General features: G+C 34.4%; 1 protein-coding gene across 6 annotated transcripts in view; it reads right to left on the bottom strand.

Moving 5' to 3' along the window:
• Positions 1-15,688: 15,688 nt before the first annotated feature.
• Positions 15,689-23,258, bottom strand: part of tweek (transmembrane protein KIAA1109 homolog tweek) — a 262,126-nt gene continuing 254,556 nt past the window's right edge. For all 6 annotated transcript variants that reach the window (XM_081728543.1, XM_081728545.1, XM_081728547.1 and 3 more), the window contains 2 exons: positions 21,569-21,753; positions 15,689-19,224 (listed from right to left, as the gene is read on the bottom strand). In XM_081728543.1, the coding sequence (XP_081584669.1) occupies positions 19,008-19,224; positions 21,569-21,753 (402 nt within the window). In that variant the 3' untranslated portion in view covers positions 15,689-19,007. The remainder of the gene's footprint in view (positions 19,225-21,568; positions 21,754-23,258) is intronic.

Raw genomic sequence — 23,258 nt, 5'->3', positions numbered from 1 at the left:
TATAAGTTTAAATGAAATCAACGGTGACATCATCTACCTGCTTAATATTGTTATAAGGTTTAAATGAAATCAACGGTGACATCATCTACCTGCTTATTATTGTTATAAGGTTTAAATGAAATCAACGGTGACATCATCTACCTGCTTAATATTGTTATAAGGTTTAAATGAAATCAACGGTGACATCATCTACCTGCTTAATATTGTTATAAGGTTTAAATGAAATCAACGGTGGTATCATCTACCTGCTTAATATTGTTATAAGCTTTAAATGAAATCAACGGTGGTATCATCTACCTGCTTAATATTGTTATAAGCTTTAAATGAAATCAACGGTGGTATCATCTACCTGCTTAATATTGTTATAAGCTTTAAATGAAATCAACGGTGGTATCATCTACCTGCTTAATATTGTTATAAGCTTTAAATGAAATCAACGGTGACATCATCTACCTGCTTATTATTGTTATAAGGTTTAAATGAAATCAACGGTGACATCATCTACCTGCTTATTATTGTTATAAGGTTTAAATGAAATCAACGGTGACATCATCTACCTGCTTAATATTGTTATAAGGTTTAAATGAAATCAACGGTGACATCATCTACCTGCTTAATATTGTTATAAGGTTTAAATGAAATCAACGGTGACATCATCTACCTGCTTAATATTGTTATAAGGTTTAAATGAAATCAACGGTGACATCATCTACCTGCTTAATATCGTTATAAGGTTTAAATGAAATCAACGGTGGTATCATCTACCTGCTTAATATTGTTATAAGGTTTAAATGAAATCAACGGTGACATCATCTACCTGCTTAATATCGTTATAAGGTTTAAATGAAATCAACGGTGGCATCGTCTACCTGCTTAATATCGTTATAAGCTTTAAATGAAATCAACGGTGGCATCATCTACCTGCTTAATATCGTTATAAGGTTTAAATGAAATCAACGGTGGCATCATCTACGTGCTTAATATTGTTATAAGCTTTAAATGAAATCAACAGTGTCGTCATCTACGTGCTTAATATTGTTATAAGCTTTAAATGAAATCAACGGTGGCATCATCTACGTGCTTAATATTGTTATAAGCTTTAAATGAAATCAACGGTGGTATCATCTACGTGCTTAATATTGTTATAAGCTTTAAATGAAATCAACAGTGTCGTCATCTACGTGCTTAATATTGTTATAAGCTTTAAATGAAATCAACAGTGTCGTCATCTACGTGCTTATTATTGTTATAAGCTTTAAATGAAATCAACGGTGGCATCATCTACCTGCTTAATGTTGTTATAAGCTTTAAATGAAATCAACGGTGGCATCATCTACCTGCTTAATGTTGTTATAAGCTTTAAATGAAATCAACGGTGGCATCATCTACCTGCTTAATGTTGTTATAAGCTTTAAATGAAATCAACGGTGGCATCATCTACCTGCTTAATGTTGTTATAAGCTTTAAATGAAATCAACGGTGGCATCATCTACCTGCTTAATATTGTTATAAGCTTTAAATGAAATCAGCAGTTGCATCATCTACCTGCTTAATATTGTTATAAGCTTTAAGAGAAATCAACCGTGACGTCTATCTACTTCATTTTATTATAAGCTTTGAAAGAAATTAACCGTAATATTGTGTATCTACTTGATATTGTTACAAGCTTCAAAAGAAATCTACTGTTACCTAACCTACTTACTTCATATTGTTAATATTATGTGCTTTAATAAATGACTTCAGCACATTTCATTCTTTTGCTCATTTCATATTTTTGCGAGCTCTATGGGTTTGAGTAAATAGATTCTGTTATAAAAGGGAATCGAGGGGAATTGTGTATTGCATTGCTCAACATGTTCAATATTGCTCATTTTTAATTGGGGAACATTTTCTGAAAGTAATTGGTCCTATGCATGCTACATTTTGGTGAATTCCAATCACAGAGAAGAAAGAAGTAATGACCGCTTCAGTCTTGTAGGGCTCTTAAGCGACTGGAATTTTAATTGGGAAAACAATTAAGTGAAAATTAATTATTATTTATCTAAATTTGTATACTGCAGCATAGACGAAACTCTTCTTTCTACGTCATTTTGTTAAGACGCTTCAAATGAATATTGACTGAATGGAGAACCTAAATTAAACGTTTTCGGGTAAGTTAATACCAATGGCAAGGCACACTACAGCATGTGTAAGTTTCCTGTGTTGTGAGATCAGTCAATCGAAGAGAAGACCTTCAAAATGTTTAATAAGTGAAAGTGGTTGCGAGAAAAAATGACATAATGAGAAATAAAATATTTTAAAGCTAATCCAGTTTCATCTGTTGTTGTAAGGTTATTCTTGCTTTGAGAATTTGAAAAAACGAATGCTGTAACCTGTATCACTTCATAAGTTGGTTTACTTGCATGTTATTCAAAAATTGTTGGCACTATTACACTATTTGCTTAATATAATCATAAGGTTTACTAAAGTAAACATAACGCTTAAAGGCACTGAGTCAATTTATCCAAATATCACGAATATATATTTTCGCAAGGTGTAACCAATTTATATTTTTTAATTTGATATTAGAGCTTTTTAACTTTCCGGTTTTGAAAATCTAATTTAATTACCTTTGTTTTCAAAAACTAGTTACTCAACTGACTCACTAAAAGTGCATTAGCTAGAGCATTTTACGATAATAAAGAATTATGTTTCCCTGCCATCTATGTGTCTATGAAACTATGGAACTTGAATTTTTGAAACGAGTTTCTGCCTTAAAATTTATGCTAATTATTTTCTTGTGCAGCATATAGAATTATATTTTGACTGTTTTAACACCCTTCCTACTCTTAACTACTTGACACTATATTATATATAAAGTGGCGTAAATAATAGGGAGTTCTCCGGGCTTAAGCCCCCCGAAAGTTTATTTACTATTTTAAAGTAAATGAAATATCTTGCAGAAGTTTCACATTTCCAGGAATTAAAGTTTGCAACCCCCTCCCCCGAAACAAAATCCTAAATATAAGAGAGATTAAATACATTGATGATGTATGTTTAGCGACTGACCGATAGACATATGGTAGGTGTTATCTAGTACGTTAAACAGGCTAGGACGGAAGTGTGTATCAAAGCTGTTCGGCGGTGGTAATGCAAAATGAAAGATCTCTTAAGTTAGAATGCTAAATTGTGAGCGCGAGATTAGCTGTCAAAAATGTATCTAAGATGGCCGGTGTGTTAGATGTCACGATGAATAATGTCCAATATGATGACCTACAGAGATCTTGCAAAACAACATCAACGAAGGGTTATAGGGAACAGAATTCCCTATGACAGGAATAGCCAAGCATTGAAAAGAATTCCTACGAAGGGCCCTACTGTGACCTGGAACAATCTCTTGTAACAATCACGGATCAAAGCAAGTTGCAAAACCATGTTGGGTCGAGTTGCAATTTTGTGGCCGGGTTAAATTTCCGAACCACTGAACAATACTCTAGCGCGAAGGAAATAGTGCGAGGAACTTGCAAGTAGACCTACAATGATTCTAAACTCCTAATATGCTGGGAGTTTCCGTCCCTTTGAGCAGAGAGACCATATGAGACGTGAATCTACTGCTTAACGATGGGTCCGAGTCATTGGAAAGCGAACCAGGGCCTCCCACACCAAAGACGCGTACGCTAACCATATGGCCACGAGGGAACTGGTAATATGATTCGATGATTCGTTTTTCACCTTATTTCCAAGAACAGGTCAGCAGACACCCAAATAATCTTATCTTTCAAACTACCTCCCCCTAACATGAAACGCTGGAGCGACTCTGTGAAGCTGTGGGTCTCAATTTCCTGATATTCTGTGGGATGTGATCACTTTAACCCTTTACCGGCCGAATTATTTAACAGCATCCAAACAATTCCTTTTCGTGTTTATACGATATAATTTTGTCTCTAGAAACTTTCTTGAAGTCGCGGTGGTGTACTCTATACGGCGTCTACTGACCAACTAAACGACACAATTCTCTCGTAATAGCCTCGTTGAAATATAGCTCAGGATTTCATCCAACCCTGTCAGATTGGCACTTCGGAAAACTTCGCAGAAATGTGGCACGAGTGTATTGTTGACCACATAATTTCCTGTATGTTTGATGTTGAAGAAATATGTAGCCCCACTTTATTACCGCACGTGTTGCATTGATGGTCAGTGGGCATGGTGGTTCAATTGTAGAGCGCGTACCTCTGGTGCCCGGGATTCGTGGTTCGATCCCCGACCACGTAAGTTTGTGGTGGACAACATCGTATTCTTGGGATTTCTTGGGTTACTCTCATTTCCTCCCAATTTTTCATTCCATCATCATTCACTTGCCCAGTGGCATATTTAGGATTTTGTTTCGGGGGGGGGGGAGCTATTTACAACACGTGAATAAGCACTTATATTTTTCCTTTTGGGTGCAGACAAATTTTAATGAAGTTGTGCATATAAGAAATTTATTTCGGGGGAGCTTGAGCCCGATAGCCACCTCTAAATACGCCACTGCACTTGCCTTAATCCTGCTTCTTCCTTAGCTTAACAGGCATAATTGTGGGACGTTCAACTGAAAGATTTAATTTCGTTTGCATTTTCATTGACGATCCTGAAATGACGACAAATGTGGGAAATTATATTTATTTTCCGTGTTACTTACTATTTTTCACCCATAAATTGTTTTCCTGAAAATGTAAATACTAGACGAATTTAAAATAATGAACATTAAATCAAAAACAATGTCATATTATTTAACGAAAAATGTCATAAACGTATTCTACTGATAAAAATAATCTTAACGTGCTATACGTACCAACAGAATCGGCCCTCTCTGCTGGTTTAGTGACTAGCACACGGATGTTTTTGTCGTACTTGATCCCGAGGTTGATTCCTGTTAGGAGAACATTGAACGCATAGATGCATTACAGTGGCTCGGATCCAGTGCTGCATCTAGCCTGGGGCTGGAGGAACCTAGGAATCTCCCAGTTTTTTCAGTGACAAAATAATTTAAGATGTAATGTATTTATTTTTGAAAGTTTATAGTAAACCCATGCTGCATCTATGATAGTCTGGCTTCTGGCTGCAACCCCCCCCCCCCAGTTTTTACCTTCTAGATCCATCACTGATCGGATCCCATTTTAAATGTAAGTTCATGTCTCGTATATCATCGGTGCTAAAAATGGACGCTAACTTCAAAAACAAATAAGCAATTCATCAACAGTATCTGAAATGTTTCTTCTAGTATGATCCATTTTACTGCTTATAGCTTCTGATTTGAATTATCCCTTTTACTGCTTAGCAAGTAAATCACTTTGTCACTTTTGATGTTTCATAACGGATAGAAGTTTCTTGTCAATATAAAGTAATACAAGTGCATACTCTGGATGTTCCTTAGACACCTTTTGATTCCTTTTAAAGAAGTTAATGATCTTTCTCATGATACAATGTATAAACTGAGCAAGATTAGTCATTTGCGGAAGGGGATCATAAAAATACAACCAATATAAATACTTAATTATTTTGGACACTTTCCTATATGGAATCTACATGTAAATAAGCAGTAGAAACGTCATTTCGCAGTCAAGGAAAATAATAAAATTGACCAAAAAAATTTTTCAAACAGGCGGAATTAGGGATGCGCACGAGACGAGACGGGACAGAATTTTCCTGACAAAATTCGAGTCCAGACACAGTTTTCCTAATAAAAAAAAAATATACATTTTTCGAGTCGAGACATCACTTTTACAGCACATTTTCGAGTCGAGACAGCCTCAAATCTTGTCTCATACGCATCCCGAGGTGAAATGATGTTTAGGAAATGAGATTCAAGACAACATATCATGAATATCCACTAAACTGTACTAAAACGGAAGTGGTTCAAATGTACTATTACTTCCGGTTTCAAAACTAATTTCCGTAGAGCAAAACATTAAAAGATATCAAAAAGTGGCTTTTTGGAATCGATTTAGCATCCCAAGAATAGGTTTCGTTTTCTCTGTTGAAGTTTCATCCAAACCAAAAGTGGTTAAAATTAGTCACTTCCGGTTTCAATGTTTATCGCAATAGAATGAAAACTAACAGATAGCGAGAAGCTGTTTTACTTACGAACAATTTAGCATCTCAAGACAACATAACATGACACGACCCGTTCGGCGAGTACCGTAATACTCCCGGAAGTGTTTCTTCGCGCGCTACCCTAGCCAGCTATTTTAAGCTGGTAACAAAATTTATATCATGGGGGTCAAGGTGGAACAAATTAACTAATTCCTCCTCCTCCTCCTCCTCCTCCTCCTCCTCCTCCTACTACTACTACTACTACTACTACTACTACTATTAATCTACACAAAAGTAAGTAAATAACTTTTTTGAGTATTATTTTTATTTTATTTTAATGAAAAAAGTGTTATGAAAATTTAAAAAAATAAAAAAGTCTTTTCTTGGGCCGGGTTTGAACCCACGCCAAAGCGATTTCCATTACTACGCTCATCCACGATAACCGACACCAGCAAGCGTTTGATTTCTGTTATACGCAGGGGCGGACTGGCCCACCCTGCTACCCTGCAAATGCAGGGTGGGCCTCCCAAACAGGTGGGCCCCCACCACCAATTTTAAAAAGATGTGCTCAATTAAACCTACCAGCATCAAAAATATGACAGGGTAACTCCCGCAAATTTGTGTTTTGCATAAAAAAGACGTAAAGTTAAATTTTCATGAACAGACCTTATTCTTCTTCACGTTTATCGACTTGAAAAGTTTCCGTCTATGAGACAATCAGGCCCTAAAACATTGCGGGGTTTGTGATACAGCAGCTGTTAAAAATGAGCACGTTAACTAGTACTTTTTTAAATATAAGAAACACAGTAGATTTCAGGCTGTTATTGGATTTGGATACCATTGTCTACTCCGGTCCTTTCACAAGCCGGCGGTGGCGATGTTTTAAAGAAACAATAGTTTCGTAGATATTGTTATTGTAGAAAGTGGAGCCGGAACGCTTTTGAACTGCATTGTCCTCAGACCAAGCTTTGAAGAAAGAAATCGGATCAGGCTTCGTTGTTTTTTTTTTTTTTTTTCAGTGCGGTAAAGCGGAAAGAAATTAGTTGCCACTATCAACGATTGTTTTATACAAACCTCAAACAATTACTATGAAGTTGCTGCCCTCGGCTCGTGTTTTATTTGTGTGCCGTTTGTCGTGAAAGATAGATGTGGTTGTGTCAGTATGGACGGTAGGAGTGATTGTAATATTACCAGGGCCGGATTTCCTAATAGGCCCAGTAGGCCCGGGCCTATCGGCGCAAGCTCCCAGGGGGCGCACGGCCGAGAGAATAAAAATATCTAGAAATAAAAATAAATAGCCATAACTTAACATATTTTTTGAATTGATTAAAAAAAATCAGGCTAATAAAGCATTCTGATTTTGAAGTTCATTGGAACAAATAATTGTTGGTAAAGTTAAACTATTTTTCAACATTATGCATCAACTTTGTTACAACATTGATCTCAAACACGGGAGAACTGGCTGTAATTTTTTAATAAAGGTTTTTAGGAAAGTAACTTTAACCAGACTAGGGGGCGGAAAAAATTATTGGGCCTAGGGGCGCCAAAATGCTAAATCCGGCCCTGAAGATTACTGTAAAGAAAAAATATAAATGTGGTGCTAAAAAGCAAGAACACAAACGGATATGTGATTTACAAAAAGCTGCATCTGACCCAAAACAACGTAGGCTATTTGAATCTGTGAAGTCCCAAGAAACAAATGAACGTGATGTGACTCATTCGAGTACTGCAGGACAGTTTCCAGGTTTTTTTTTTCTAAGGTGTTTATAAATTATAATGTATACACCACGTCTTTGGTGATTTCAGTCAATTGTAGCTTATCTTTTATGGCTATTTTTACTTGAAATTACACAACTTTAACAGGCGAACACGAAATTAACTGAACTGTTTGCTGCCGCGTAGTGCTTTCAAACGGGTCAGATCAGGCTTTCATGGGTCAGGGGTCTAGTCAAGCATGCTTGAGACACGGGTCAGGTTAGGTCACCTACGCTAGGGTCAGGGCTGCTCTAGCCACGGGTCGGTTCGGGTCAACTTTCTTATGCGTCGTTTCGGCTAAATCCTTCTCGGGTCGAGAGGGTCGGGTCGACGTTCAACTCGACCCGACCCGACTCATGACCCGAATAATGACTCGGGTCAGGTTTTCTAAAACATGACATTCATTTGTTTAAATAAAAGGTTTAAATTCATTACATAAAAAAACAATAGCACTATATAAATAATTGAAAGCACCAATTCCGGTATTGTGTGTGTTTACAATAAAAAATGATAATGCCAATTACACACTGTATGAGTTACTATTAAAATGTTCCTACTTCAGATTTTTTGTGACTAATGTTTTGCTTTTGTATGAATATATGGGATACTATTTATGGGTTCGAAGATGGACTTCTATATGTAATACATAAAAGAATGCCAAGTACATTTTTTACATTTTTCTACAGTGGGCCCTCATTTTAGTTTAGCAGGGTGGGCCCTATGGTTGCCAGTCCGCCCCTGGTTATACGTATGCCACGTGGCAAGAAACGGATAACGTCAATCAATCAGAACCGTGTATTTATCCGGGAGTATTACTCTTCCGAGCTAGTCCTAACATGACTATCGACAATACTCTACCAAAACTGGAAGGGGTTCAAATTTACTATTACTTCCGATTTCAATACTGAGTTGTATGGAGCAAAAACTTTAAGAGATATCAAGATGTGGTTTTTGCAATCCATCCAGCTTGTCAAGAATAGGTTATATCTTTTACATTAAACCTCTATTCAAACCGGAACTGGTTCAAATTAACCATTTCCAGTTTCAAAATTTATCACCACAGAACAGATGGTAGTAGATACCGGTACCGACAAACGGTTTTTGCGATCGATACAGCCTCTCAAGCGTATATATATATATATATATATATATGCGGGTTATATATATCAGCACAACCCGCAACACTATATGGAAATCGGAAGTTGTATAACTTATTACTATTTCTGGTTTCAGAATCTCATTCAGAAAAAAACTGTCAGAGATATCGATAAATGATTTTTTGCAACCGATTCAGCGTCCCAAGAATAAGTTCTCTTCTTCCTTAGCCCTCTATTCATGGTCCAGGATCTGACTAGGGTTCTGTAGGAAAGTTTGAGTATGGAGAATTTTTCTTTAGAAATGTTTAGTAGGTGTCTTAATTATTTTTTACTTGGATGGACATCCGACACCTGGTACGTTTTCCGGGTATGACGTCATCCAAGATGGCTTCTGCTTAATCACAAAAATGTTCATATCTTGGATAATATTAGATTGATTAACTTGTAATTTCATTCTTTTCTTTCAGGATTGCTTAGCACGGATTCTAGTACGTATGTTTTCACTAAAATGAACACTCAACATTTGCCTGGGGTAACGTTATCCAAGATGGCGGCTGATTAATCACAAAAATATTCATATCTCGGCTAATATTGGACTGATTAATATTCAATTTCGTTCTTTATTCGGGATTGCTTAGCAGTCCCAATATTTTTTAATAAGGTGAATATCTGACACATTTCGCTCGGATGACGTCATCCAAGATAGTGGCTGCTCTATTACAAAAAGGTCATACTTCTGGTAATATTTTGCTGAAATTAATAGAGAATATTGTTATAATTTTTCATTACCGTTAAACAAATGTTCTTATAACTAGTTTTAATTTAGGCGATAATCCAACAAATTTTCCACATATGACATCGTCCCAGATAGTGGCTACTCAATCACAGAAATCTTCATAGTGCTGGTAATATTTGACTAATCATCATGAAGTTTTGTTAGTGTGTTGTGATTACTATTCTAAGTGAATGTTTTCTACCTCTATAGTGGCAATACCACTTTAATTTTAACATAGTTCCAGATGAGCTAGAATATTTAAATGGTTTTAAAAACATATTAAATCATTTCTTAAAATTGCGTTAAATATTTAAACATAAACTACATTTACATTCAACAGAAACATACACAAGACATACATCTGTTCGTCTTATTAATATCAAGAACTAAAAATCCAACTAATTCTCCAGCAAAGTATGCGCTCTATCTGATTCTTTTAACTAAACATAATAACTAATTAGTACACAGCAATAAACTTATAAACAGTTGCGTTCATTCTAATTTTATAAACAACAAGGTACATCAATAGCATTCATTACGAACCAATCTGTTTATAATATGAGCTGTATCAGAAGTTTTAAATTATAGTATGTGAAAAACAAAGCAAATGTAATATTCTACAATGAATATCAACACAATCTTTTTATAATATTTCATCCAAAAAGAATTTTCACAAGTTGAATACGACTCCTTTACACTCCTGCACTGCATAGGAACATGTTACCATATTTTGCTTACAAATGCATGAGAATATTGTGCATGTCAAACAAGTATATGCCTCAAACTCAGTAGGATACTGTTGTAAGTTCTATCATTAAATATTCTGTCGCTCGAAACCAAAATCACAACGGCCTAATAAACAACTGTATCTAAATACAGTGCCGTTGAAGGTACGTACAAAAGTAGGACCTTAGTTAGTGTCCCGTAACACTCCTACTTGTATGGAATAAGCCGACAATGTTCATATTTTTTCCATGATAGTACTACCAAACCCTAAAATTCATATAGCTGCACTAAGTATTCTAATGCAGCTTTAAGACCTTTCTCTACATCATCCCAGTTAGGCGACACTCCAAAATTTTCCAAATATATGTTCGATGCAGAATGAATAAAACTTTTCTTCGTACCGACGTACTAGTGTAACCTGACCCTGGCAGAGCATGGATCGTTGGAAACAATTTCTAGCGGTCTTCTCCCATTTCTCAGTAAATGGCATGAACAGTCAAAAGTCGTGTGAAACCATCAACTCCAGTACACACCAACTTTCTTGGAAAACAAATTTGATGAAGAGCAGCCCAATGAAACAATGCTAACGATCACCAGTGAGGGCACTAAAGTTGTCATTGGTATCGCATGAAGCTTCAATCAAGAATGCCATCAATATTTTCGCAATAAACTCTTGTAACAGTAGTTTGTTCCTTAAAATCCCCAGAAACTATAGAGTCATACGGAAATGGAATGTTGCCGGAGATGGAAGCTATATCTATAACAGAAGCATTATGTTGCCTTTGCATTCTTTCTTGTTCTTTTGATTATAGTTTGTGGTAGCTGTGAAAGACATAATCGACCCTTCGGCAGTTCTTTGTGATGCTTTGAATTTATGTAAATTAAGAAAAAGCTACTTCATCAATAGTTTTCTTGTAAATTTTCATCACTTTCCAAATAGAATTCATAACATCCACAATGTAACAAGTTTTCTCATTCACCTGAAACAGGAGATCGTCATTGGTGATGCTGAAAAATGTTTCTAACTCTTTCAATAACCCTGTTTTTTGTGGCTTTCTGATAAACCTTTCTTCGTCGAAGAGTAGAGAATTTTTAGATAAACCATATCTAAAACTCTTGTATGTCATATCCACGAGCTTGACCAATTTGTATCATCCGATTGACAGAACTGCTTGACTTATTTCTCTTGGTTTTTCTTGTATTTGAACTTCCTAACTATGAAATGATGGTAGCATTGCTTTGTGAATAGTACTAAGAACTCTTCTTGTTTTCTTTTCATATAGTGTCTTACGCAACGTAGAATAGGCGATATAGAAATCGTTTAAGATCTTTTCTTTTGGATGAAACTAGTGTTTTCATAACAAGATTGTGCAATGCGTTAGGACTCATTTCAAATGGGTTACGTTGTTGCAAATTATAATGAAAGTATTGACTTTACCTTCTCGCCTATGGTCTGTGTCTGTTTCTGGGAAAAGTTATAGTGAACGTTTAAATCTTCGATAAAAGAAATAGAATTTGTTACTCCTCGATATACACTCGAAACAGCTTTTATATCATTAGACGTCCATGATGAGTTACCACCCATTCTTATCCAAAGTCTTTTCATTGAGTGCGCCCTATGAAACCGATAAATTCTTTTGAGATCAATTTATAATTTGTTTAAAGTCATATCTGCAGCAATAACCGTGAAAGTAGGGTCGTACAATTTCATAACATGCTGCCTTTATGAAAATTTCGTGCACTTTGCTGTTTTGGGCAATCTTCTCATGCTTTCTAAGTATAAGGAAGACCATCACTAATAGTACGAGTGACATAATCAAACACAACAAATATAGATGTAATTTTTATACGGTGTCTAAATGTAATTCCCACAAACCTTGTCTGTCGGAACTTATTAAATTTTAATTTTCTTAGTAGTTGAACCAGTCATAAAAAATTATCCCAATACAAAAATGTTCTGAAATTTGCCTTCCACTGTTAGTAAATTTTTCTAAGTCCGTGAGGAACTTTTTACATTGAAATCCAAATTGACATCGTCTACTTTTGTATCCCATGTCACGGACATACCTTGTTGGATTGGAAGTAACTATTCAAGTGAAGATTCATAGGATCCAACTAAATGTGCCTCAAAAAATTATTTAACCTGTAACCTGAAGAGACTTTCTGCTAATACAAACATCCCCTATAAAGCTCTCACATAGTTCTTCTCTTGTAAAACAGATTCAACAACATTTCCTTAACATGAAACAAATTTTCATGTTCATTAGTCAAATATTACCAGCATTATGAAGATACCTGTGATTGAGTACTGCCATCTCTTATTATGTGATATATGGAAAATTTCTTGTATGACCACCTAAATTGAAACTAGTTATTTAAATTGAATTAACTAATTGAACAGTACAAATCTAGAACAACTGCTGGAAATAACTTTGTAAATGATTGCCTCCATTGAGAGACCTTCTCCAATTCTCCTCATTCCAACATCTTTTCCTTTCTGGAGGAGAGAAGATCTTGCTTGTCACACTGAGTATGCATTGAAATAGAAATTGAAACAGAAACACTTGAAAACGTTTCAAGCTGGTCGGGATTCGAACCCGGATCCACCAAGTAGAAGTTCAATGCGCTAACCACTCACTACCGCGCCATTTAAACTTCCATCCAAACTAATACCTAGTTTAGTTTCCATCCAAACTACTAAGTCGTTTCATGGAAAAATATAAACAAGATATTCAAATATAACAAAAACAAATATAAAGAAAATATAAATAAAAATATAAATAAGAAAATATAAGCAACTTGTGTGAGTGTCTTAATGACTTACTCGAGATTTCCTTGTTTAACTCAAAAACAAGTTATATACACGTTGCTCAATGAGGAAAATATCACGAAATGTTCTTCAAGTTGAGCCTACGTCATCGGCAGAGCCGTCCCCCAGAGAATCTCCTTCTCCCCCCCCCCCCCGTTAGAAGGGGCCCATTTTGGGACAAAATTTTCTTACTCCATATACGATAGGAACATGAAATCAGAAATGAAGCATCAAATAGGGTCGCTACATTACATAAACAAAAAAGCACACAAAAGGTAAATAGAACAAAAATGAGTCGTGGACCCATTTGAGTAATATTTATTCGTATGGCTTTGAGATTTATCAATATTGTCAACTTAATAATTTTGTCATGTATGGAATGGGCCTAGGGAGTAATTAACGGAACCGCAGACCTTGCCGCGCGGGTGGACTCACATGCTCCGGGGGGCCATAAAGATTAAGTGAAAGTTGGAGAGATGGGGCCCAATAATTAGAAAATCAACTTTTCTAGGGGGCCCAAATAAGCTTATTAATGCTTGCGCCCCAGAAAAGAATCTAAGCTACGGCACTGGTCATCGGTTGGAGGGATGGTCCTGATTTACATTACATTTCGTCTTTACCATAACTTCTACTTTCCAAAGAAGAAAAGACGACAGAAATTATTTTCACATTCTTTGAATTGTATTAACACCTGTAGAAATAGACAGTTTTATGTTTATGTTCCATAACTACTAGTTTATTATCTTATATTCATATGAAGAGTTTGTGGCAAATTGAACCGGTGGCACTAGCCGAGTGATCCCGGGCGTTTGGCTTCTGATCATAAGGCGCAATCCACTAGGGGTTCGAATTCCTCTGAAGAGCAGGGTCGGAATTTTAACTGTCCTCAGTATTTCTGTATTCATGTTCCTGTAGTGTTTGGAATACGTCGAAAGGACATGAGGTGTCAGTGGCTAATAATACTCCGGTTGGGGCGATTTGTTTTAAAAAAATTGTGAAAGTAGGAAATTCCTATTGCAGCTACTTGAGTTCAAGTCCCGTCGTGGTAATTAGAATTCATTATCTTCTTCCTCCGTTTGTATTGAAGGTAGGGTTAGTGTCTTCATTTTTCCTGAAAGATCGTTGTTTTATATATATATATATATATATATATATATAATAACAAGAGTTTATTCCTTTGTTATTTTTCTATTTTCGGAATATTTCAACTACTGGTCTTTAATTCTTCACAAAAATGATCAGATTTATATTATACATTATGTTTTTTTCTTATATAAATTGTGTGGCCATTTATGATCTGCTGCAAATGTTTGCACGTCTTACAAGTTAGTAATTTTATTTTGCAGTGTTGTAGAAAGTGTTTGCTTCAAATAATGTAGCAAATCTTCAGTACAGTATATTGATAATTTATGATTAATTTATCAAATTTACTTGTATTTTATTGTAAAAATACACAATTGAAGATGACTGTGAAATTGGTTTCTTACTGTGCATGGAAAGAGTCCGTCTGAAAAATGTGATCTTAATATTAAAAAAAAAAAAAATTAAGATTGACTCCTAGATTGTTTCAGAGTTAAAATGAACTTTCTCAGAAAAAGGGACAAATGTAGGACGCTACAGTATCATAAATATACAAATTCTGGTGACTTCTACAGAAGTAATAACGCAAATGCGACAGATGGGGCAATGCACATCAAAAGTACTATAGTGTCTAACACTATGATCATGATATGATGGATTTTCAATGAACACGGACCAAAGTAACATGGAACTCAAAATCTGACTTTTTTCAAAGGCTTGATACCGAAAGACTGCTTAGATAAGTACCGCATCCAATTGTATAGGTGTTTTTCAACTGATGTGAAAATCATGACATTGATTCATTGCATTTTGAGGATTATTCTCCAATATGTTATTCCATTAAGAAAAAAAGATAATGCGCACAGCTGCACAGCAGAAATTTATTACACACCATTAATGGAAAACAGAGATACGTTTCTAAGTTTGAAGTTGCCAGACAAAAAACAAGCACTCAACCACATCTGCAATCGTCTTCACATTTCATTTTGAAATGTTTTTACAATCTCATTCTTAGGAAATCAAATGTCCTTGGCTCTTAGCAGAATTATCCGAGTTTTTCTTGAATTGTCAAATTCCCTGATATTTCCCGGTTTTCTAGGTTTGTCGCCATTTTGTTCCCTAAAGATAAATCTCGTTTGAGTTAAAGAAGGACATTGCTTACTTACTGAGCAGACGAAGATGAGCGGTTATGTTCCAGTTTGCTAATAAGGACGTCTCAGATTCGAATCCCGTGACTGGTCATCGTGACAGGTTTTATTAAAGCTCCACCACAAGAATACTTTTATGGTTCCTTTAAATGTAGACTCTGGCCAACTTCCAAAATACCTTCCACCTTTCATTTCTAATTGTTTCTAGTATAAAATGGGTTAGTCCACTAATAAATAAAGATGCTACTTACATGGAAAGCAAACAAAAGTTTATTTGATAACAAATAACAGCCTTCTGAGGTACATGAAATATAATGCTGATACAAGACTTCATGTGATTCACGTTCTGTTTTACATTTTCTTCTCTTAACAAAATAAAATTTCGTATATTACTACGAAACAAGAACAATAACCCTCATATACATATACATTTTCCGATTTCAATAAAGCATCGAAATACTTTAGACGATTAAAACATATTATTCCGTAATATTACAATAAAACCTTAAACCCACATTATATATGTCACAACATACCTGTATAACAATATAATAAAATACAATATGCCAGTCATGTGTTCAGCATTTCTTCCTGTTTGCATTTCCAACACTTAAAAAACAAAACATTACGCGAATCCACGATAATTACTGAGCAATGATGTAAGAACGTTTACATTATCACGGCGTTCGATTGACTAGATTCATTTTTCGTAAATGATTAATCTAATAACAAAAGCATATTAGAATTATATATATATAAAACCATAATTTAAATTACTGTAGATTATGTATTCCAAATTACATATACTTTCGACTTAAAAACTTGCTTAGCTGTCTCATGTTTCAATTTTTATTTTTTTGGCAAGAGAAAGATTATATACACACTCTTTGTGATAAATGCAAAATACAACCAATATCATTTGATATGCCTTGAAAATATTGATTAACAGAAAATATTATTAATAACTTGTGCATTTCAAAAAAAGTATGTCAACAATATATAAACTCTCATAAACTTCAAAATATTATCTTTATATTCTGCGAATACTTTCTTTCAAACAATTTCACTATTTTCACTGAGAGCTACATGAAGTAAGATATAAACACTTGAAAATTTTAACGTGTAAGAAGTTAAAATAAAATTCTTTCTGAGCCCAATGTTTGACTATTCTTCCGAGAAAAAGAATCTTTTTTCATAAACAATATAAACTGAATCTCAAGGAACGAAATATATCATGTTACATTAAAATATTTTTCTCCTTTTCTATTCATCTGCTTCATTATAATAATCTTTAAACCAGAAACTGGAACGAACGCATTTTGCTACATCTCTCCTTTTTAAATTTCTGATTTTGACCATACTTACCCAAACCAAATTACGATTACTTATATGCACAATATCAAATTGAAATAATAGTTAAGAGATATGTAGAAAGACTGAACTGTATCCACAAAAACAAACAACTTCTAGTAAAATCCTACTACACTTACTATCTCCGGATACGAATCATGAAGTAAAAAGTGGATAAAGAAAACCATACCACAAAATAATATTACTGCATTGAATGGAATCGGGTAAGTGACACAAAGCCGCAAAGTATGGCTGCTATGCAAAAACGACGTTGCACGAACATGGATTAAAAAAGAATTAATTAAAAAGAAATGTTTTCTTCTATCTCCTTTCGAGGATCAAGAAGAAATGGATACTTAATACGAGAAAAATACTACGTAAACAGCATACTGAGTAAATGTCGCCTCAGCAATATTCTTAAATATGCACGTAAATATAAATATCTAAGTGCCATCTCATATATATTGCACGATATCATGGGAAGAAAACATATATTAACCACATAATCCTGTTAAATCAGTTTCTACCGATATAGGTTTCTCACTTAGTGAACAGATGTTTTAACATCACTAAACTATAACATTTAGATTGATTGTGTCATGTGATATGATAGCAATACAAATTCATTGACTGATTAAATCATTTCTATTATTGTTTAAGATACCAGAACTAAAGAAAAAATAAACGTTTGTCGAAGACAATAAAGCAATAGTGTACAATCTCCTATAAAGTCGGAACACATCAATAAAACCGAAAGTAACTAATATTTCCTGAGAACATCTACTTAAGAGTTTCAACATCTACTTAAGAGTTTCATCTTTTCAGGTCGAAGCCACTTCAAAGGAAAGAATCAATAGACCGAAAACTATCGAAATGTAAAGTGAAGACAGTAATAAATACGACGTATTAACACACTAAAGCGACTAAAATAAATGCCTAGTTTTCTAAAATGTATTACGTGATCCACACAAAGAGAAAAACGATGTTATTTAAACAGTCATAATAACATTTACCCCAAAACTGAAAAACAAAACTAAATGATCTTTACATAATTCTTGGCGCAAAACAGAAAAAGAAAAATTAGTTACTAAACTTTTGACTTTCGAGCTTCATTTTTGGCGTATTAAACGTTACAAAATCAAAGCTGACTTTATTTAGAAGTAACACATGAGTTGAAAATTACAATAATACCAAATTTAATATATAGTCACAACTGGAAAAGTAGTATTTAAATGTTTTAAATCTACAGTGTACTTATTGACACGTTACATATGATAAATAATGTAATTTTTAAATATTACAGAACTTTCTCTGCTATACTTAAAAAACCTCAAAAAACTAATATTTTACACATTCTCTTTCAAAATAATAATAATAATACATTTTAATGTTTCTAGCTTCTCAGATAGGTTTTCCAAAATTGGAGTTTCTGAAACAATTTACTTTTCTTCAAGGTATTCTTGAACAAGAAACCACATTCCAAATAGAACATTTTCCATGTACTGGTACATAGAAATAAAACTTTGTAGCTTTGCTAATATTTTTAAGCTGAAAACGTATCATCATAATATCTGGAGTTACTTCATAATTGTATATTATGATTTTAAACATATGGCACTACAAACCAAGGCTCAGAATTAATAATACAGGAATGTTCACCCATGACATGGTTTGTAAATAATTAGAGTATTATATAACGCAGAATATCATACTATTTGATATGCTTGGTTATCAAGAAAACGATCTTGAACTAAAAAAAATGCAACTTTATATATACATTTTATAAATACATATAAATATGAAACTGCAGTACCCCTTCCATTTAGTACTACAGTACTACTTGTGCTAAGTAACAGCACTCTGGCCTTCCTTTTCATTGTCTTCGTTAACTTTGATGATTTAATTCTAATTCAAGAAATGATAATACGAGAAGAAATATCGAAAATATAAAAATAAATAAAAGTCTTAATTATGAAATGAAACAAGTCTCCCAAGTTTACAAAATAAGTTTTTAAATTACATATCTCTATATTTGCTATACAAAGTCATTGACATCATATGTAGTAATACTTTTGATTATATGAGTATTACATTACATTATATGATTAGAAAAACACAAAAGCTACCACATAAATATTCAAGATGCAATCTTTATTGGCTTCACTCCGCCTGTATGTATATATATATTTACCCATATTAATGACTGGCATAACTTTTCATCTATTATCTCCCTTAGGCTTGTCCTCCTCATCCTGCTCTTTCACAATTTTGATCATACGCATCATCAAGATAGAGAGCACTTTGTCCAGAGGGTCCATGAAGCCTCTTTGCATCCACTTTGGAATGGTTGTCCGCGCATGGGAAAAGCCAAGCTTCTGAAGTATATAGTCCACTCCGTAAGGTTCTATGCTCTTTCCAGCCCACGACAGAAGCCTGAGGGAAAATAATATATTATCTATCTATCTATACAATATATACAGTATATACACAATTACTTCCATTTTCTGTACCTCTCTCTTTTGAAACGTCCGTACTTGACTGAAACATCGAGGAATACTCTCAAAAATGTGTAGAATCGTTTTAATTTATACTTGAACAAGTTAGTAACAAAAGTCAGTTAGTGGTGGTAACTGAATACCAATACGACGTAGATATCAGTGGTCACAGTAGTTCAGGTTTGAGTGCTCGAACCCAGGTCACGACACACTGGCTTTTCTGATTGACAAACACTGAGAGTATGGATTTCTCGGATAACTAAATACTGTACAAGGTATTTCACCCAGTACAAAACTGAGCTACAAAATTTATTTGAATACTAGTATATATATGTAAATACACAGCATAAACTTCGAAGAGGGGGATCCAGACCAACTATATAGAATAGTGTATTGCAGTAGTGCGAGCATCTGTTGTGAATAGCCCGACTAAAAATCTCAGCAGAAAACGCAATATCCGTAACATCATGTTGGCGTATTCTGCGAAAAACCTGTAAATGTTCCCCTATAAAATCAAAAATTAACAGACATTGCAAAAAGAAGGCGTCTTCATTTTGCAAATCAGTTCAGTGCGTTAATTGCTGATGACCCAGACATTATTGAAAACTTGTGGTGAACAGACGAAGCTTTCTTTTATCTGTCTGGTGAAGTAAACACACAAAATTTTAGATTTTGGGCAATAGAAAATCCGCATGAAATGGTAGTCACCTCTGCATCCGATAAAGGTTTTGGTTTGGTGTGCTGTACCAAACCTGGCATAATTGGACCTTTCTTCTTTGATGGCTGTCACATCAGAAAATTATTTGGAAATGCTTGAGCATTACTTCTATCCTGGCCCTCGTCGTAAAAGGTGTCCACTTTGTCGGCAATGATTTCAGCAGAATGGAGCTAAACTGCATACAATAGAACCTATCCTTAATTTCCTTCACACAAAATTCCGCAATCGTGTGATCTCTAATCGCTATCCATTGTTTTTTGGAACAGCTTTTAGAGTGTCCTCTAGGCAGCCCAGACATTAACCTTTTTTTATGGGGTTACCTCAAGCAGGAGTTATTCACGCTTAAACCCCGATCTTTAAATGAATTAAGAGCAAACATTGAGCAGTTTACGGCAGCAGTTAGTCACATCACCCTTGGTAAGGTTTTTGATAACATATACATCAGGATGAGTGAAGTGTCCAATCGTCAGAGTGGACACTTCAAACATGTGTTACATTAAACTTTAGTCTCTCACTTATTATACCATGTAAATTTCTCTTACTATGGTCATCAATAAAATACGTTGCTGCACTTCAAAATCACGGCATTTTCACTGAAACACCCTGTAAAACACATAGAACAAGATCTAACTGCTGGATAAACTTTGTTCATCTCTTAACGGTAGCAACTAAATTATTATCAAGTTTTTTTCTTACATCTTGTAATATTTGCTGTATATAAGAAGATACAAAACTTTCTCCTAATATCATTAACTTTCTGTGACTTATGATCATATCTGACTGAACTCTTCAACTGACAAATATAATCTCTCTGATCTAATCTATATTCGTCTTACCGAAATTCGAAAACTATCCACAAAATGGTATCACTGTAGGGTCATTTCATCTATCAAACTCTTATTGCATAATCAATTCAGACGGGGGAAACTAAGTACTTGTACCATTATTATTATTTAACTGTGTTCTAACATTTCGTTTAATTCTTTTCTCTTGTATTTATTGTTAGAAGCAGGCTTCCAATCAAAATTTAAAGAAAATATGTTACACTCCGTTCTGATCAATCCTGGAATAAGATTACGTGATTTTCCAAAAAGTTAGTGCTTATTGAATATGACTGTATACGTATTCAATCGGGCTATATAGCTAACACATGTGCTTTCCGTGTGTTTGCTGGGCTGATTCTCGATGGGGGTGACCCGACTATAAACTTGGATACCATTTTAAGTGGTAGGTCCCGTCTCCTATAGCATCAGTGTTTCAAAGGGACCTTAAATTTCAATCAGCCAATGGCTGTGCATCAAATATACATCAAATACCTATATCTGAAAAAAAAAATCAGAAAACAAATAATCACTTATATGAGGCAGATTTATCCACAAGAAGACCTCCTTTGTATTTATCATTATTATTATTATTAATAATAATAATGAGATACCTAAAGTGACAGGTTTATCGAGAAAATTCAACATTCTAATACTTCAATTCTCAGAGATTATTTAAAAAATGAAATAATATTTAGTCTTTCTATTATTCCAAATTAGACATTATTAACTGAATGTTTTACCTGACAGTAGGCTCTAAGTGCCAAGTTTTACAGACATACATCCTCCAGTCCTTCAAGAACATCTCTGCTGGGTCAAATGCTTTACGTTTCCTATCCTCTTCAGATGATGCTACATTCGATGAGTCTCCCCTTCGTCTTTCAGGGTCTGGACTTTGTGCTCGTAATCCCATCTGAGAAGCACTCACCTATAACAAACATTTATACAGTGAATCAAAAGAACTGAAAAGAAATCAAGTACAGTATATATATATACTAGCGTCAATTACCCGCTTCGCTAGGTTAAATTAAGAAAAAATAGTAATATGTTTCGTTAGTCAGTCACTTTTTACTAAAGCGCTCCTTGATATTGGTCATTTTTGATTATTTTTATATATCCTCTCTCCTCTCCATGTTCCGAGCCACGGCATCGGAAGTGTCATTGTTTATCTCAGCGACCCCGAAAAGTATGAATTAGACACTGATATTGGTCATTTTGATTATATATATATGTATATCGTCAAAGTGGTATGACAAAAATTATCTCATGTTCGGACTTCATCTAGGTTGAAAATTTGATCAAGATCGGTCCGGTGGTTCAAAAGTTATATATATATATATATATATATATATATATATATATATATATATATATATATTCCCCTCCTACCTCCCTAAGTTCTATCGTCAAAGTGAATAGATAAATATCATTTCAGGTCCGAACCCATCTATTTTGAAAATTTGATCGAGATCGGTCAGGTGGTTCAAGAGTGAAGTCACATAGACAGTCACTTTCATTTTTTTAACATATATATATATATATATATATATATATATATATATATATATATATATATATATATATATCCGCCTCCTCCTCCCCCACCCCTATGTTGCACCGTCAAAGTTAAATGATAAAAATTATCCCAAGCCCGAATATCATCTATGTTGAAAATTTAATCGAGATCGGTTGGGTGGTTCAAGAGTTATTAAGTTTTATTTATTTTTATAGATTTCTCCCCTCCCCTCCCCTAAGTTCTACAGTTAAAGTGATACGATAAAAAAACACCTCATATCTGAACCTCATCTATGTTGAAAATTTGGTTAATATCGATCGGGTGGTTTAAACGTGATGAAGTCACAAAGACACTCACTTTTATTTTTACTTTTTTTTGACATATATCTCCCCCCTCCCCTCCTCTTTGTTGAACTGTAAAAGTGAAATGAAGAAAACATTCCAGGCCCGAACCTTATCTATGTGCAAAGTTTGATCGAGATCGGTCGAGTGGTTCAAGAGTTATAAAGTTTAATTCATTTTCATATAGTTCCCCTCCTCCCCTCCCTAAGATTTACTGTCAAAATGAAATTAAAACAATCTTTCCAGGTTTGAACTTCATATGTGTTGAAAATTTACTTGAGATCGATCGGGTGGTTCAAAAGTAATTAATTCACGAACATAGTAACTTTTATTTTTATATTTATTGATTTTTGTATATCTCCTCTCCACCGCCATCCCCTACGTTGCTCCCTCAAAGTGAAATGATAAAAGTCATTTCAATCCCAAACCTCATATACATTGAAAATTTGATCAAGATCGGTCGGGTGGTTCCAGAGATTAAGAGTCACAAACATGGTCACTTTCAATTTTATAATATAGATTAAAACAAGCCAATTTCATGGAAGTTATTATTATTATTATTATTATTATTATTAT

Source organism: Thermobia domestica, chromosome 10 (genome assembly GCF_964235325.1).
Source record: "Thermobia domestica chromosome 10, izTheDome1.hap1.1, whole genome shotgun sequence".
NCBI classification, from domain to species: domain Eukaryota; kingdom Metazoa; phylum Arthropoda; class Insecta; order Zygentoma; family Lepismatidae; genus Thermobia; species Thermobia domestica.
This window is presented reverse-complemented; position numbering and strand designations above follow the sequence as displayed.